General features: G+C 33.9%; 1 protein-coding gene and 1 long non-coding RNA gene across 4 annotated transcripts; both read left to right on the top strand.

The window, feature by feature from the left end:
- The first annotated feature begins 1311 nt into the window (after positions 1-1311).
- Positions 1312-8981, top strand: LOC132037655 (uncharacterized). 3 transcript variants are annotated; one of them, XR_009409952.1, is made up of 3 exons: positions 1333-2047; positions 4200-4337; positions 8457-8981. It is a non-coding gene; the product is annotated as an uncharacterized LOC132037655 (long non-coding RNA). The 3 variants fall into 3 exon arrangements; XR_009409951.1 differs by lacking the exon at positions 8457-8981 and adding an exon at positions 7035-7216 and having other exon boundaries at positions 1336-2047; XR_009409950.1 differs by lacking the exon at positions 8457-8981 and having other exon boundaries at positions 1312-2047; positions 4200-5053.
- A 4466-nt stretch (positions 8982-13447) lies between these two features.
- LOC132036917 (uncharacterized) lies at positions 13448-14524 on the top strand. The gene is made up of 2 exons (XM_059427333.1): positions 13448-14356; positions 14390-14524. The coding sequence occupies exon 1, from the start codon at positions 13553-13555 to the stop codon at positions 14084-14086; it is 534 nt and encodes a 177-aa protein (XP_059283316.1). The 5' UTR covers positions 13448-13552; the 3' UTR covers positions 14087-14356; positions 14390-14524.
- Positions 14525-17759: the final 3235 nt, after the last annotated feature.

The following is a 17759-nucleotide window of genomic DNA, read 5'->3' as shown; positions in this document are numbered from 1 at the left end:
TTGAGTTGTTGCTTATCTGCAAGATTCTTTTATTTAGAAATGTGATGGACTTGAGGGTTAGAGATTACTCCTAGGCCTATGCTCTGAGAATAATGAGTCATTGTGCCTTTATTTGTTGTGAATCGCTAGCCAAACATGTTTAGTGACTGTGCTTGATTGCTTATCTGCTTTACCTGTTTATTTTTGCTCATTTATATGCATTGTTGACACCTAATTTTTGACGTCACATAATTTATTTTAATTACCCAGAGTCCTTGGATATTAACAGAGTGAAATATGTATTTTTAGAAGTTAAAATGATTTTTATAAAATTACTCATATGATATTTTATCATTTCATTTGGTAAAATAATTTCTATAATAGTATAAATCATTTGGAAATTAATTTACATATTTTTACGTATTATTACAAATATTATAATATTTGCTAAATCTAACCAAGAGAAAAACTACTTACAACAATTATTTATTTTAATTGTTCAAGTTACCAAAAATTGATTGGCAAGTATCTTACTCTGTTTAGTTCAAGGAATTTGATTAGTTAAATGAATTAATCATTTTTTGCCCCTCAATTTTTAATCTTTGCATATTAAATTAATTGAGTGTTCAATTGTGGTTAATTCCATAATTTTTTTTATTTATGTGATTAATAGTGGCTACAATTGAAATGATCAATTGTTGTAAATTATGGCCTTAATTGAAAACCAATTCTGTGGTCTAAGTCAATTAAGGTCATTATTTCAAAATTATCCCTTAATCATTTAATTGGTTTAATTTTGACCATAATTGAAATAACTAAATTCATGGTTTAAATTCAATTAAGCCCATTGTCGCAAATTAACTTTAATTGTTTTAATTAGACTAAATGTGGCCATAATTGAAATGACCAAGTTCATGGTTGAAAATCAATAAGATCATTGATGCATAATTAGCTCTTAACGGTTGATTGAATTAAGTATGGCCATAATTGCAATAATCTATTTCATGGTTTAAGTAAATTTTGCAAATTTGAACCTTTACTCGGCCAATTAGTTATACTATGGTCTTGATTGAAATAATTAATTGATGGACCTTGTTTCAATTTATGACCACTTGTTAAATGTTGCATGTGTACCCCTCCCCGTATACATGTATACACAGATATATACATGTATATACATATACCCATATGTATATCATGTATATATCGAACCAGGCTCCCTTTCCCCTTATTTTTCTTGGTCAGGCCCAGTCCAATTCGGACCAGACCCAACCTAATCTCAGTTTAAAGGGGGGGGGGGGGTAATACCCTGATACCTTTCTTTCATACCAAACAACCCGTAAGAGAGGAGAAAGGGTTTTCTTTGAAGGAAACCCTAGCCGCCATGGTCTTCTCGCCTCTCTCTCTCTCCTTGTCATCGATGTTTATGGAAAAATCACAGTACGCTTTTGCTTTTTACAGCGCGTGCTCAACCATTTAGGACAAAACAATTAATGCTTCACCCTCTTTCTACCACAACTCAACCAAACGAGATATAATCCCTCCCCTCTCTCTATTTTTTCTTGCTTTTCTGTGTAACAACGGTCAAAAGCTCTGCGAATCCTTAATGGGTTTTATTTTGTTTGATTTTGATTACTCGATTATTATTGGTTCATGAAGAACCCCACAGATTGACTTCGATTCGAGTCAAATCTGACCCTTAATTTGGTGATTTACTCGATTCCTAGCAGTAGATGTTGGTATTGAGAGATGCAATGGTAAATTTGCAAAACTCCCACATCGTTTGAAAACTAGGCTTTGAGGAATTGGTGTTCTATAAATAGAACCCCCAACTTGTATTTTACAAAAAAAAAAAAAAAAAAAAAAAAAGGTAGACTGGAGAACGAATATCACTCTGCATATTCAAAAATCGAATACCTAGGGTATCTAGAAATTTATGCTTAAGACCTTTAATTTTCGATTAAGTTTAAAATTTTAATTCTTTTCTTCTGTGTGTTGGCTGAGTTGGGATTTGAGGAGCAAAGGAATCTCCAAGTTCATTCTCGACACTAGGTTGCGCATCAAAGAGGTAATTCCCTCTCCTTTTCATTTTTTGCACTTTTAGTTTTAAGCTATCGGTGTTTGTGTGTTGATGTTATTTTAGCTCAACTAAGCCTGTTCACGTGTTTATTTGTTAATTAGTTTGTTAGTAAAAGTTGTTTATTTAGTTTAGTCTATGTAGTCAAGCATGTGTTGTGTTTAGCTGGCTTAAACCTGTTTAGTTAAGATATTTATGTAGTAAGTTAGCTTAGTCTTTTTAAATAAGCATGTTTATAGGATAGTATTGACTTAATTTGTTTCAGTTAAGCATACCTTATTTATGGTTTGGTTGGCCTAATGGATCAATAAAGTAGATAATGACTTGATTTAATATACTGTTAGTTCTAAGTTTGACTATCAGCATATGTTAGCTTTGTTCCGCTCTACTATTCTTTATGGCATGTAATATAATCATATTTATAGCCTATTAATGCATTTATGTAGTCTTATGTTCTAATTAAGTAGGACACAAGTACTATAAATGTTTAAATATGCTAAGTGTTGAGTGTCCAGCCCATTTTTTCTTCCTGCTTGCCTTGTTGAGCTTAATCATGTTATGAACTGTTTAAATCTTGCTTGGTATCCATGTTGTTTGACTCACATCTCATTTGGTTGGCGTAAACAATGCCATGTAAATGTGTTTTAGTTTTGTGCACGGTCTAGTCTTCATATGTCATTTTAAAGCTTGAATCTTTGTGGTTCCTTTGTTAGAACACCTGCTAATTGACTTAAAATCTGTTAAGCATGCTAACTAAGTCTAAACTACCTATATTTGATCATCTTATTGACTGTTTGTGCTAAATTTCCACTTATGTGTGTTTGGTTGGTTCAATATAACCTATGCGAATGTTAAAGCAGTGCATGAGTATTTCGTTTGGACTGCGTGACCGGTACATTTAACTCCCTATTTGATTCATGATCAGCCTAGAAAATTGATGTGGTACTTGAAGCATGTCTATATCCTGTTCAAATGTTTAAAGTCATTTAGGACCCCTATTTTAATGTAACGACGTTGTTCTCTTTGTAGTTGTTGCTTGAGTTTAATGTTGTATTCCTAAGATTCTGCTGATAAAAAGGAACCTCTGTGTTATTAGATTTAAAAAATTGCCTCTTTAATACTAAAAGGGTATTTGCCTGATTTAAAAAGTGACTAAAACCTTGTGTATGTTCTTTTATGACCTTGTTTGCAAAAATATAAGATATGTACTTGAGTTTGTGACATACCACTTGGCTTGATAAGTGACCATGACCGTTGTACGTCCCTCTAATCACTCTATTGTGAAGTTTGCTATGTGCTCTGATTAACTGGTTTAATATACTAAGTCTCAGAGTGTGTCCAAAAGGGCTAAAAGGATTCTAAAACTTAGCTTGCAGCATCTGTGATCCATGTGGTTATTCTGTGAAGTCTGTGTTGAATGATTGGTAAAAATATACCAAATGCATGCTATGTGATCCCTTTCTGAACCTGGTCACTGTCTTGTTTGTAAGCATCTCGTGAATCAGTTGAGAGCATGTCCCATATTATACCTTAGCTGTTATAGTTCTTTGTTGGACCTCGGATCTGTATATCATGAAATATTGCACCTGTACATTGCTTATTGTTGCTTTGATCCTGCTTGTTGATACCTTCTAGGTCTTGAATATGCTAATCATGATTCCCTCTTCCTGTTTTCTTCATTTGTGCGATTGGTTTTTTGAGGTATATAAAGGAATGTACTCAAATATGCAGTTTATATTCAACATTATGTACATTCAGTGTATAGGAGCTAGTATACTATGTATATGTAACATGTATCACTTTATTTTATAGACTACTATTAAGATCTCTTTCTTGGGCTTGCTTCATTTTTATATTTTTTTGGCCTTTGCGATATGTTAAACTTGATATATATTGAGCCCAGTCTATTTAGTTCTGCTTCAATAGTTTTGTTTGGGTCTTGAACTCTGATCCGTGTATTATCTAGCCGAGGCATGTTTGCTTTATTTCTTTAGTTTTATGTGTTTGCCTGCTTTGTTTATTGCAATTTCTTTTAATCCCATATTGTTCAAGTACTAAGGCTAGTTACTAATCTTTATCCATATGTGTTGCATGTGAAACTCCTTTTGGGGAAATTCGGGCCATCCTTGCACAAACATGTTAGGCCAAGAGCCCAACCACCTTTCTTCATCGAGTCCGTATGAGAAAAAGGGAAGCTAATATTTGCATGGAGGCTAAATCATGGGTAAAAAAAATGGTGAAGGCCCAGCTATGGGTGAAAATAGCTAACTGGTGTGCTTAGGTAGGTCCACCAATCTAAACTTTGCTTTTATATTCATTATTTATGTAAATGTATTTGTAAAACACTTGATGATTATTGAAACCCATGAGGATGTAGAACTTAGGAAAACGCTTAGTATTGTTTAGGAAAGTCGATCCGAAAAAAACATTTTTGAACAAGGTCAACTATTAACTTAGTATAAAATAAGAAACTTTATTTGATTTAAAGTTCTAAAATTGGTTTAATGGTATGATTAGTTGTAAAATGATAAAAATGGGATTTTGGCTAAGTATAAAACTGGATCAATACGAAATGGAGCTTTGAACTAATAAGTGACAAGTTTTGGCCTCAAGCCCGTGGTTTAGACAATGAAACTGTCGGGTAATTTAGCTTCAAAAAGTAGAGAACTGAATTGGGAAATAAATTGATTTCAAAATTTGTAACCTTGTGTATGCCAAGGAACAAATTGCGGATTTTTGGACTTGAGCCAGTTCGGATAAATTGGAAAACTAGATTTGAACTTGTATGAGATTTTGAGGGAAATAAAGTTACTTTGGACCTAGAAGCCCAGAACTTATTTTGGACTAGAAAAAAAAAAAAAAAAAAAAAACTTGTTGGACCTAATTTGAGGAAGGGTGGATCTGGACTTGGGATACTTTTTGACCTTCTGGGCTTCAATGATGAAATTAGACTTGACAAATAAAACTTATATTTTATAAATGTGTGTCTGTGTGCGCGCGCATAAAAATCGGAGGTATACTCCATATTTTCTATATACGTATAATAAAACCCGTAAGAACTAAGCCCATTTTATTAGGACTAAAACAATAGTGGCTCTACTCGGGAGAAATCCCAGGTGCGTCATAGTCCTGCAATAAAGTGAGTTAAACACTTACGTGGATTTTTTTTTTTAACCCAAAACCCCCTTTTCTAAGGGGACTTTTCGCCAAAATTTTCCTTGAAAGTTATGACATGATTAAATGACATTTTGCAGAAACCTAAACATTTTAAACCAAATAATACAATAATCACACATTGAAGCTCGTAGGTCAATCGTATTCTACGGATCCTTAATACCAGGGTGCTTAAAACCTTCCCTAGGGGATCACCAGAACCCTTACCTCAAACTCTGGTCTAAAAGGATTTTTCTCTTGTTTGAATAAACCCGTTTTTCCTAGTTTTCCTTAATAAATTAGTTGGCCACTCTAAAATACTAAAATCCAATTAGAGCACCAACAACTGATACGCTCAAATTACACCTTTTATTAGCGTAAAGCGGACAATGTCAAATATAGTACCCCAACAAGGTTGGGTTCGAATCCCACAGGGAATGCGGTGTGAAAAGGTTACTAAAATCGTAGAATGCTTTATTTAAGTCTAATGTCTTACTCCAATGAATTTGTAGAAAGTTGGTTGTTTATGAATAATTGCTAACTAATTTCTTTATATTGTAATGTATGGTAAAAGAAACCAAGGTTTTATCCCCGCCAGATGAATGCAATGCGTAGGGTTCTAATATGATATACTTCTAACGGATCGTTGTATGAGTGCACTTAATCTCTAATGGAGTTCCTAGTATTTCCCCATAATTAAGAACAATATCTCTTTATGATTTTCCCAAATACAAAAGAGTTTATATGAAGAACGATTAATTATGCCAAGAAAATTCCTCTTATTCCTAAGTGAATTTATGAAACAAGGTTTAAAGCCTTGAGTTCTTGTTATTAGTTCCTACCAAACCCTAATTATTTTCCCAAATAAATCAAGGTTTACGGCGTAAGCTAATGTTTGCAACCATCAACTAACAATGAATAACGAAGAACTAACAAACCCTAACAACCCATTATGCATATATCACAACTAGAAACCCATGTGCACAACACCCATTCTTGGGTCCATAACTTTATTAGGGAATTTAGCTACTCATGGAATTGATAACAATGCAAGACATTGTAATTGTAATTGTTGTTTGAACTTACAAAGAGAATTGAAGATAAACGAAATAGAATAGTCTTGAAACCCTTGAAAAGTACTAAGAACTCACAAGTGCTCAATACAAGTCTTAAACTCAAGATGTCTGAAAAATAAAACCTAATTAGGTATTTATACAAGTCCAAAACTTGGAATTAATAAAACTAATCCTGCCCAGGTCGGCTTGCAACTCGATGAACCGTCTTTGCACATTGACGATACCGTCGAGTAACGACAGTGCACTTCGACGATCTGATGACAAAATCAAGCTGCAGAACCTCAACCGTCGATGTACATCGACGGACCGTCGATCATGTTGACGGTCCATTAACCTTCCCGTCCTTTTGCATCAAGTTTGCACAGTCTCTGAACTTTCACTCAGGGCAGATCAACGACATGCTTGGTGGACCGTCGAGCATGTTGACGGTCCGTACAAGTGCATAGCAGTGCCTTGTCTTCAAAATTCCTTGTTTTCAACTTTTTTTGCCTTCCAACTTCTAAATACCTGCAACATACACAAAACACATCAAACTGACAAAACTCACTTGAAAACGAGTAAAACTTAGAGTTAAAAAGCATCAAATGTGTCATAATTTCACGGCACATCAACAACCTTTTAGTAGCTTTTATGCTCCCGCGTAAAAGTGAATCATAACATGCGTCATCTAATCGTTGTAGGCCTATGATACCTACGAGTATATGTGTTTGTACTCATACTACTCTTGTTGCATTCCTTTTAGGGTGTAGGGTCGGTTCAGGTTATCGTTCGTGGCTTTGCTAATATTTCTGAGGCATTCATTAGAGACGTTTGGGTGAGCTGTTAGAGGGTCCTGCGGCCCAGAGTCTCTTCTCAAGCCTTCTGTTATTTCTTATCCACAAATAGAAGTCGTATCCAATTTTAGCCTGTACTTTACTTTCAAATTAAATATTTCCTCTAGAAATTTTTGTACAAGTTAAGACCAAGTTTTGGGAAATTTAAAGATCAAGTTATTCTTCAGCGTTGTTTATGTTATATCACTTTTGAATTGTATTTATACATTTAAATTCCGCACTTGATTTCTTAAAAGAAGTAATTATTTTTAGGGATGGTTCGCCTACCAGTGGGGATAGTGTAGGTGCCATCATGACCCGTGATTTGGGTCGTGATGTGTGTTACTAGCATAGATTATATCACTTAGTAAATCTTTCGAGACAATGTTCATAATCTGGCTAGTTAATTAGGACAACATCATTAGCACGCTTTCATTCCTCGCTTAGCTCTTCCATCTCGCATTGACTTTTAGTACAACTGTCACTGATAATTTCCAATTTGTTGTTGGCTCACAATTAAGGAGATCCGGATCGCCCTACTCCAAACAACATAATTCTCAGCTCCAATCATCTGAATAGAAACTAGCGAGGATCCAAGAGTATCGAATGGATACAATAAAACAGAAGATTTTGATTATTATTAAGGAATGAATCTAGTTGTCAATTAGGGTTCACCATTGCTCAAAACACACAAATAATCAATCTTCAAAATGTTCACCGTGTTGCTTCAAAAAAAGTTATCGTCTTTATTCTTGCGTTCACTTAACTCTGATATCATATTAAAATCTATGTTAATGAAAATCTGAAAGTAGAGAAGAGAGAATTTTGGAGAGATTTTCTTACCTCAGAAAATGAAGATGGTTACAAAATGACTGAATACCTAACTGTTGTACACATCTATGTATGTTAGTTCTAAACTAACTTTAACTACTTCTAATAAACTTAACTTACTAACTGTTACTGATGTCACATAATTACTTTCTCAAGCTTCTACAGTTAAGTCCTTATGTCACCTCATTGTCAATATAACATTTCTCAACATCCCTTGTATAAAGCGCTTTAATTGAGAGCCCATAAATATCGAATTTTAGATGATTATAAAAAATGAAAAATAAGTTTATTAAGCTCAAGCATATCAAAGGATGTGGCTCGATGAATGAAATTCCAATCTCGGAAGTTAAAAAAATTCTTAACAGAAAATGTTTTAATTGAGACAGTAAGTATCGAACACCAGATGGTTATAAAAGAATCTGATATTATAGTTCTTTACCATACCATAGGTCTTTTGCTTTAAGGCTTTACCTTTTCTGCCTTCAGAAGAATGTGGTGACATGTCTTAGATCTATAGAATATTTATAGGCATTGGTGGAACAGCTTGGAGGGAAGAGTACAATTCACTCCTCCTATTTCGTTCAACTATAAATGTGCAATCGACTGAATATGAAGGGAGCTTTCATCATTATATGATTATGCTTGGATCTTAAGTTTTGCTTAATTTGTAGATATGTCAGAAGGGTGTTCATTTGTCCTTTTATTCTGATCTCTCCAAACAGCATAGACTCATGGAGCAGAATAAGCCACTGTTATAAAGTTAGTTTTTGTGGAAAACATTTTTTTGCCTATCAAATACACCCTAAGTGTAGAATATGCAAACAGCCAGGGGCGTATGTAGCAACAAAGGTGGGGTTCAATTAAACCTCTAACTTTCAACGCGATGCAAAAATTTATTAAAATTGTAATAAATAGTAGGTATGAACCCATAAATTTTAAAATTCAATGAGTTCAACTAAGAATCTTAAAAGATTGAACCCCTAAAGTTTAAACGTTGAATCCGCTTTTGCAATTAGCACGCACTTTTGAGGTTGTGGTTGCTTAAATTTTCTCATGTGATTTAGTCTCCCTGGGTGGAGGAATAGACACATTCGGAATTTAAATTTTATGGGTTCAACATTTGAGATTCTTAATAGTGCATCCATTATATTTTTTTTAAAGTTATAGGTTCATATTTATGTGTTATGGTTTGACTTGAAATAGAGTTTAAGGAAGAAAGAAAAAAAATTGAAACTCGTGTTCTATAATAAGTCATGCATATTTGTGTGATTGTAAATCATTTCATTAAGAGTAAAAGGAAAATTTTAATTTACGCTATTTCTAAATATAGAAATGTATCATTATTTTTTGAACAGACTAAAAAAGAAAGTGTATCACATAAATTAGGACAGAGGAAGTACTATTTATTTCAATTTGAGTGGATTTTTGCACATATTTTTATATTTTGCGTCGAAAGTACTGATTCCGATAAACTAGGTAACTTAATGCGCATCTTGCGCTGCCAATATATTGTACTTCTCTTACGTTTGGTTGAAAGACGCACTTCGTGCTTATTGCATCAAATATCTTTTTCTTTGCTGCAACATCGGTTAAGTTGATAAAGATTTTCTGGTTTGTTTGTCACAATCATATTAGTTAAGAGAGAATAATATGTTTGAGATTCTTTGCTCCCATCATTCATGCCTTCCATTAAAAGATTGCTTCAAAAGGATCTCATTGTTATCAAACTTATCATATATGTTCTGTATTTATAACGAACCTCCCACTAGCATACTTTATCTATGCTACCATTTTAAATTGCCACATAAGTGAAAACGAGAAAAGAAAAAAAGAAAAAAAGGGGTCCAAATTTATCCTAAAATTCTGAATCTAGTCATCCATGTGACCTTATCTTATTTTGATTTGATATGAACATATGGCAAGCAGCCGTTACAAGCAACTACTAATAATGTAAATTATTACTATTATTATAGCCTAAATCTAATGTCATCCTATAGTTTTATGTGGCACCGTTTGACTAGGCACAAAGTTTAAGAGAAAAAGAAGACTTTGCAATTTATAATCTAAATAAACCTTAGACATTTGTGTAGCAATAGATCATTTTATTAAAATATAAGGAGAAAGGTGACATTCATTTTTGCAACAGACTAGGAAAGAAAGAATGTCATATAAATTGAAATAGAAAGAATAATATTTATCATAAATATTTATCTATAATTACCGTACAAATAATATAATTATATAACTATTCTTTACACAGCTAACCATATGCACCTAAAAAATCTTTTGGAAAGATGTTTGCTTAATGGTGCCTGACTTGAGATGTGGATCATCCAAAATACATTAACATCATATACTCCTCATGTTCGACTCAAGGTTTGAAATTACCATACAAATAATATAATTGTATAAATATTTCTTTACACAATCAATCATAGGTGCTGCTACAATTCTTTTGGAAATTAGGTAGTGATTTTTTATAAGCAAAGACAAGATGGGCTCCACACGCATTTAACAGAAAAAACAAACATGATAATGATATACTAGTATTTCTTAATTCCTGTAGAGGTAAGCAACTATATGAATGTAAGTACATTCGGTTAGACTTCCGTCAAAATCACACATGTAAATGTAACCCCACTTCATCGGACGCGTATTCCTGACAGTCAGTACCCAACTCATCCTTGATAGTGTGTTTGGATTTTGAAAGTTGAAATTTTTAACTTTAATTATAAATTTGGTTACTCTCCCGTCTTAATTTAAGTGTCTTACTTTTTTTTATCTATCCCATTTTTATATTAGTAAGTTAATAATTTAAATATCCTACATGACAAGTTTAAAATCGCAAGATTCAAATGACATTTTAGTATATTACACGCATCTTTAATTAAGAAACACAAGAGTCAAAAGTCTCTTTTTATTCTTTAAATTTTGTATCAAGTCAAATTAAGACACTTAAATTATGACAGAGTGAGTATTATTTTTAAACTTTTGAAATAGAACGTGAAAAATTAAATCATTATAATTGACCAGCCAAAAATATTGAAAAGCAATATGAAAATATTCACGGTAAATAAGAACTCACTTAGATCACGAAATTTAGAAGGTGTCACACAAATTAGGATGAATCCGCAACTTAAATAGCACAAAAAAAAAAAGTTGAACCAAACTAGTACAAAAAAAAAAAAAAAAAAAAAAAAATATATATATAGTATTCACGCACGAATTTCGTGCGTGAAAGGACTAAACTAAAAACATTGCTTTTGGCCTTTCACGCACAAATTTTGTGCGTGAATGGGGTAAATCAAAAAAAAAGGAATATTAGTAGTCACGCATGACTTTTGTGCGTTAATGTTGGGGCCTCTCTTTTTTTTTTTTTTTTTGCGTTACGCTTTCCAATCACGTTTTTTTTTTCATACTTTTTTTGGGCAAAGATTAGTCATGTTTTAAAATCCCAAAATATCAATATTTTATATAAAACTTAATATCTTTTTTTGCGTACAATAATGTCGTCATTACATGAAGTCCACCTAAACGTTTGGATCGTCGTTTTAGGGGTTCTAAAGTGCTCCGAAGCAAGTTTTGAAACTTGTAATATTTATAGGGTTTTTGATTTAAGTGTTTTATTATATTTGAATGTACAAATTTAAATATTTGATTTAATAATAATTCATCCAATACGAGAGGTCTATACTAATTAAAAAATAATTCATTCCATTTAATTACAATACTAATTCAAGCAATACAATAATAAGTAGTACACCTAAACCTTAAAATGTCTGTGCGTGAAAGCGGAAAAATATATTTTACACTTTCACGCACATTTTGTGCGTGAAAGGGTAAAATATAATTTTTTCACTTTCACGCACAGATTTTAAGGTTTAGGTGTACTACTTATTATTGTATTGCTTTGAATTAGTATTGTAATTAAATGGAATGAATTATTTTTTAATTAGTGTGCGTGAAAGGGTAAAATATAATTTTTTCACTTTCACGCACAGATTTTAAGGTTTAGGTGTACTACTTATTATTGTATTGCTTTGAATTAGTATTGTAATTAAATGGAATGAATTATTTTTTAATTAGTATAGACCTCTCGTATTGGATGAATTATTATTAAATCAAATATTTAAATTTGTACATTCAAATATAATAAAACACTTAAATCAAAACCCTATAAATATTACAAGTTTCAAAACTTGCCAGGGCACTTTAGAACCCCTAAAACGACTATCCAAACGTTTAGGTGGACTTCATGTAATGAGCCGACATTATTGTACGCAGAAAAAAAAAAGATATTAAGTTTTATATAAAATATTGATATTTTGGGATTTTAAAACATGACTAAAGTATTTAAAAAAAAGCTCGGAAAGTATGAAAAAAAAAAAAAAAAAAAGAGGCCCCAACATTAACGCACAAAAGTCATGCGTGACTACTAATATTCCTTTTTTTTTTGGATGACCCCATTCACGCACAAAATTTGTGCGTGAAAGGCCAAAACTGTGTTTTTGTAGCTTTTTCTCCTTTTACGCACTCTAAATTCGGCGTGAATACTATTTCTGTTCTTTTTTTTTTTTTGTACTAGTTTGGTTCAACTTTTTTTTTTTGTGCTATTTAAGTTGCGGATTCAAATTAGGATAGATAGAGTAATTGATAATTATGTCTCTCTATCTTCACGAGACAGAGATAAGATCACGCTCACTCTATTCTTTCTAAATCCCATCTGCGGCAAATACACTAGAGATGTTGTTGTTGTTGTTGAAGTAATGACACTTCTTCGGTATCAATTTATGTGACACTGTTTGGCCAGACACAAAGGTTTAAGAATTTTTTTTTTAAAAAAAAAAAAAAAGATTCGTGATCTATAGCAAGTCCTTAACATTTGTGTGATTATATAAATCATTTCATTAAAGATGAAAAGAAAATTTTAAAGCTAAATTATTTGTAATTATTGAAAAGATATTTTTTCTTTTCTGAAACAGACTAAAATGGTGGATGTACCGCATAAATTGCGACGGAGAGAGTAGTAATTGATACTCCCTCCGCATGTCAAGTTGTCAAATTGGGTTAATACCCACAGTTTCTTCTTTCCTTTCCTTCTTTTTACAACTGGCCTCTACTCATTCTAGTATATACTATTCCACATTTTTATCCTTTTCTGACCAACATTCCCTTCATTAGTGCTACTATAATTTTGAGATTTCTTCATTTCTCAATCCCAAAAATCATATTCTCTGGCTCCCTTTCCTTCACCTTAAGCCAAACTCTTCTTAATTGCCTCTCAACAAAAAAATCAAAATATATCTTTTCCTTATTTGAAGTTCATTTTCACCTTCTAATACTCATAGTGTTCAAGATTCCCAAGAAAAGAGTTTGTTTTTCACTTTAACAAAAAGTGTTTTTAGTTTGTTTTTCACTTTAACAAAAAGTGTTTTTTCTAACAACTTGAAAGGCGTTTCCCCTTGCCATCTACAACTCCAGACGCGATAAGGGTGTTTATTCCTCCAAAAAAAGATTTGTTCCTCCAAAAAAAGATTTGTTTCCCTTGTTTTTTCCTGACAATCGGTGATTTTTTCTGACAGTTTCATTTGTCCATCTGAGAACGAACATTTGTCCAATTTGAAATGGGTAACTATGTATCTTGCACACTACTAGGACCGGTTGGTAACAAGCAATCCAGAGCAATGAAGGTAATTTTCCCAAATGGTGAAATTCGAAACGTATATCAACAAGTCAAAGCAGCAGAGCTCATGCTGGAAACACCTAATTTCTTCATCGTTAACTCGAGGTCTCTCCATATTGGAAGGAGATTTTCTGCACTAAATGCTGACGAGGATCTTGAAATGGCAAATGTGTACGTAATGTTCCACATGAAAAGATTGAATTCTTTGGTTACAGCAGCAGATTTAGGAGCATTGTTCCTCACTGCTAATTCTGTTTCCAGAAGGGTGTCTTTTAAAAGAGTCAAAATCTTGCCAGAATGCATAGAGGAGACAAAGCCAAAAATATATGAGAAAATTCATCTGCCAAAGTTGAAATTGGAAGATATTGAAGAGTTTTCTACACCAGAGTTCAAGAATATGTTGTCAATGTGCAGGTCAAAGAAGCCATTGCTTGAAACTATAGCTGAGGAACCAGCTGCGTGTTCATCAAGATGAAGAGTTTGATGAGTTGTTCTTATCTATGTTGCTCGGAGTCCCTACAAAAATACCGTCGATATCGTGTTCGATTCTCCAAAAATACACTTACTCTTGAAGATTCCGAACAACATAGGTTATTATCCGTATTTCATTCATTCAAGTGCTCTTTGAATTTTTAGCGGGGCGGGGGGGGGGGGGTTGGGGGTGGTGGGATATAGGATATAGGTTTTTTTGTTTGTGATTGACTATACTCGTGGATGCAAGGAGAAGATGTATAAGAAACAACTCGTGGATGCAAGGAGAAGATGTATAAGAAACAAGTGTTTCTTTTTTTCTTCACAAACAAATTCTTTTGGGATATTTGTGATATTGATATGTAAAAAAAATAAAAAATAAAAATTGATTGTTCTTGTGATATATAATTAATTGAAATATGCACTTTTAATCTTTCTGCAAGTGAATCTTTACAGATTTAATAAACGTTATCTTTACACTATTTAATTATTTATGTGCTATGAAGTAATATAATCGTAAAAATATAAAAGCTAGTGATGATTTAATCGTGACCTTGATAAGGAACTGAAATGGCTAATTAGGATGAATGGGACTAACTATGAACGTGATGCCCGAAATAGATTGATTTTTTTTTCTTTATGTAAAAGGAGTGAATGCTTACACCTAATAAATTATAAATAAATATGGGATTAATAATGCATTTTTTTGGATTACATTTTGATCTCTAAAGTGAATGAAGGATCCGTAGCCAAACATTTGTATTTGTCTATGGTGTCAAAGGGAGAAGAAAAAGAACTGTGCTAGTGGCAAGTTAACCATATTATTCTTCATATAATCTAAACAAGATTCTCCGCGTTATCGGTAATAGAATACAACGATATTTGTTGAAATGATGAGGGATGTTCAAACAAGAAAGTATTATTTGAAAGGAATCATCTTCTAATTACGTTTATTTTATATTTTCTTAATTTACTTTCATTTAAAAGCTAATTTCTATGATTCTATCCAATGGTGGAGCCCCTTCAAGCACAGATGGATCATGGAAGTAGTAAACGACTCAAGTCTGTACTAGACCAATATTATTTAAAGGGACGAATTTAGAGTTTTGAGTTTATGATTTTTGAATTCTAAAAAAAGCAAAGGTTCTATATAAACTAATATATTAGATATTTTTTTTAACACAAATACATAATTTTGACCAAAATAATTGGGGTCTATCAAACCCGTACTGCCTATGTAGATAAAGGTTTAAAGACATCAATGTTTGGAGTGTCCTTCTTCATGGGGTGGTTAAAGTGTAACGAAATGTCTTAAAGTTAAATATGGTTCACGAAGCATCTGACTTACTAGTACTCACCCCCCCTCCGCCCCCCACCCTGTCGAAAGATTTTAAATATAACTATAGCATGCCAGAAACAGAAAAATTGAGGTGGTTGGACTCATACGCCAAAATGCTCCCACCATAGTAGGAGCACAAAATATGTATTATACTACTGAATTCACATTATATTAAATTAAGAAGAATTTAAATGAATTATCACAGATTACTGTTTACCCCCGGATTGTGAGCAACAATTAAATTTGTAAATAGTGACTAGGATATGTGGATGAACTTAATCTTTTATGATAAGAGGTCCTATAGAATATATATAATTTATAATGTAAACTAGTAAGTGATAGCAAATATTATTGAACAGTAATGAGAAAAACTGGGAAGGAAGAGTTAGCCAATGCAGCGGATTGGTTTGGCTTGGAGATACTTCTTATATCCGGACCAAAATGCTTGAAGAAATCTTTATAGCTCTTTTCTGATTAAAATGTTGTTGAATGATGAAAAACCAAACTAAAAAAGGAAGGGATAGCCTTCTATTTATAGGTAATCATAAATAGGCCTTAGTACAATGTAAAAAAACCTTTCTAAAAAACCCTAAAATGGATAAGGCTGATCTGTACGGTCTGACACCCGTACTGTTGTCAGCGCAGATGGCGGAACGGTTTGGTGACGCGTGGCCGCTCCATAACTGATTATCCAGACCTACATCGGATGTGCTCATTTAGGTTCGGGTCTACCGTGTCCGATAAAATACATTCGATGTTGAAGCAAAGTTGAACGCGTTAGCGCCCATTCAGACCTGTTTTTTACTCCGGTCCCATCGGACACAACTTGACCCGGTTTTTATGGTATACAGATAGTCCCCACACTTTCCGAATCAGAGTTTCACCGAAGTAACGGGAAGTGGAAAAGACTCTTTCGGTGACTTCCTTAATAAGTTTATTCTTGCCTCGAAAATAAGCGGGAATCATAACGTCTCTTCACGTCACGCCCTTCTGACTTTGGCCACGTGTCTCATTCCGAATGGCCAACTTCGGTAACCGCCTCAGGGTCACGTCGCTTCAAATCACATCTCATTAAATTTCGGACACGTGTCCTTTCTCGATTGGCCGGCTTCGGTAACCGTCACGGTGATCCGTCTATATAAGGGAGTTACAGTTGCATTTTCACTTTCATCTTTTCTTAACTAAGCTTCTTTGCTTTATCTGCTTCGTGATCTCGAAATCTCCTTATCTTCAATCATCAAGTCTTCAAGCCGGACCTTCATATCTTCAAGCCCAGGCCTTCATATCTTCATCCTAGCCTTCAAATCTTCATCCCAAGCCTTCATATCTTCATGTTTACTCTTCATAAATTCATACTTGATCAAAATATCAATGAACACCGACTCTGCTTCCCAGAACATACCTTCGATTTCTTCCCCGAATGCCGAACTTGCTTCTAAACCAGGGGGTAAAGTACCTCTTCAACCGACGGCTAAAGATATAATACCGTTGAAGCCTAATTATAACCACGAATTTGCTGTTGAAAAAGCAGTGCAGATATCAGATCGGGGTTTCGACGTGAGACGTTACCCCTCGTCAATCAAAGAAGATCGCCTTCTTCGGGTTCGGGCCGAGTGTGAATGGGACAAACATCCGGTACAAATTTTTTCTCCCGGTGATGACGAATCCATCACCGATTATAAAGAAGGGTTTCTATACGTTTATACGTATCCGTTTACTCTCAAGCTCAACCTCTCGATTGATCCGATCATTCTCGAAATGTGCTGGACGTATAATGTGTGCCTCGCCCAAATTAGCCCGAATATCTGGAGGATCGTGGCTTGCCTTCGTCTTTTGGCGAACAACGTCAATAAAGAGTTTACATTGGCGCATTTTATTCGGTTGTATTGCCCGAGAATTTTTCGTGAGGGTGTGATAAAAGTCTCCAAACGAGGCCAAAACCCGATCCTTTCCAGTGTCGACGAGGACAGAGACCGAGGGTGGCTTGAGCATTTTGTCCGGGTTAAGACCGCGGATATCATTCCGGCTGAGTACATACCTTTTCTTGAAAAATGAAATAACAAAACGTGAGTTTCTTAGATGTGTTTCCTTCGTGTGTATTCGTGCATTTTTTTCTTTTTCTTTTCTGACTTTTTCAATATTATAGCCGAAGCATGGATTCCTAATGCCATTCTGGGTTTCCCTGAGTGGATTGAAGCAATCATCGACCAACATAGCCACGAAGAACGGACATGGGAAGATTTGTCCCGTGACCGGTGGGTTGCGCAGAACCACGGTAACCTTTCCTTTCTCTTGATCCTTGTCATATTTTTCTGTTCCGTCTTTTCTTTATTTAACC

Source organism: Lycium ferocissimum, chromosome 11, assembly GCF_029784015.1.
Source record: "Lycium ferocissimum isolate CSIRO_LF1 chromosome 11, AGI_CSIRO_Lferr_CH_V1, whole genome shotgun sequence".
NCBI lineage: Eukaryota > Viridiplantae > Streptophyta > Magnoliopsida > Solanales > Solanaceae > Lycium > Lycium ferocissimum.
Note: the sequence above shows the minus strand (reverse complement) of the source record. Positions and strands in the feature narration are given on the sequence as shown.

What these genes read in the sequence shown, in the direction of transcription:
- LOC132036917 (XM_059427333.1), top strand. Translation starts at nt 13,553, where the DNA reads ATGGGTAACTATGTATCTTGCACACTACTAGGACCGGTTGGTAACAAG.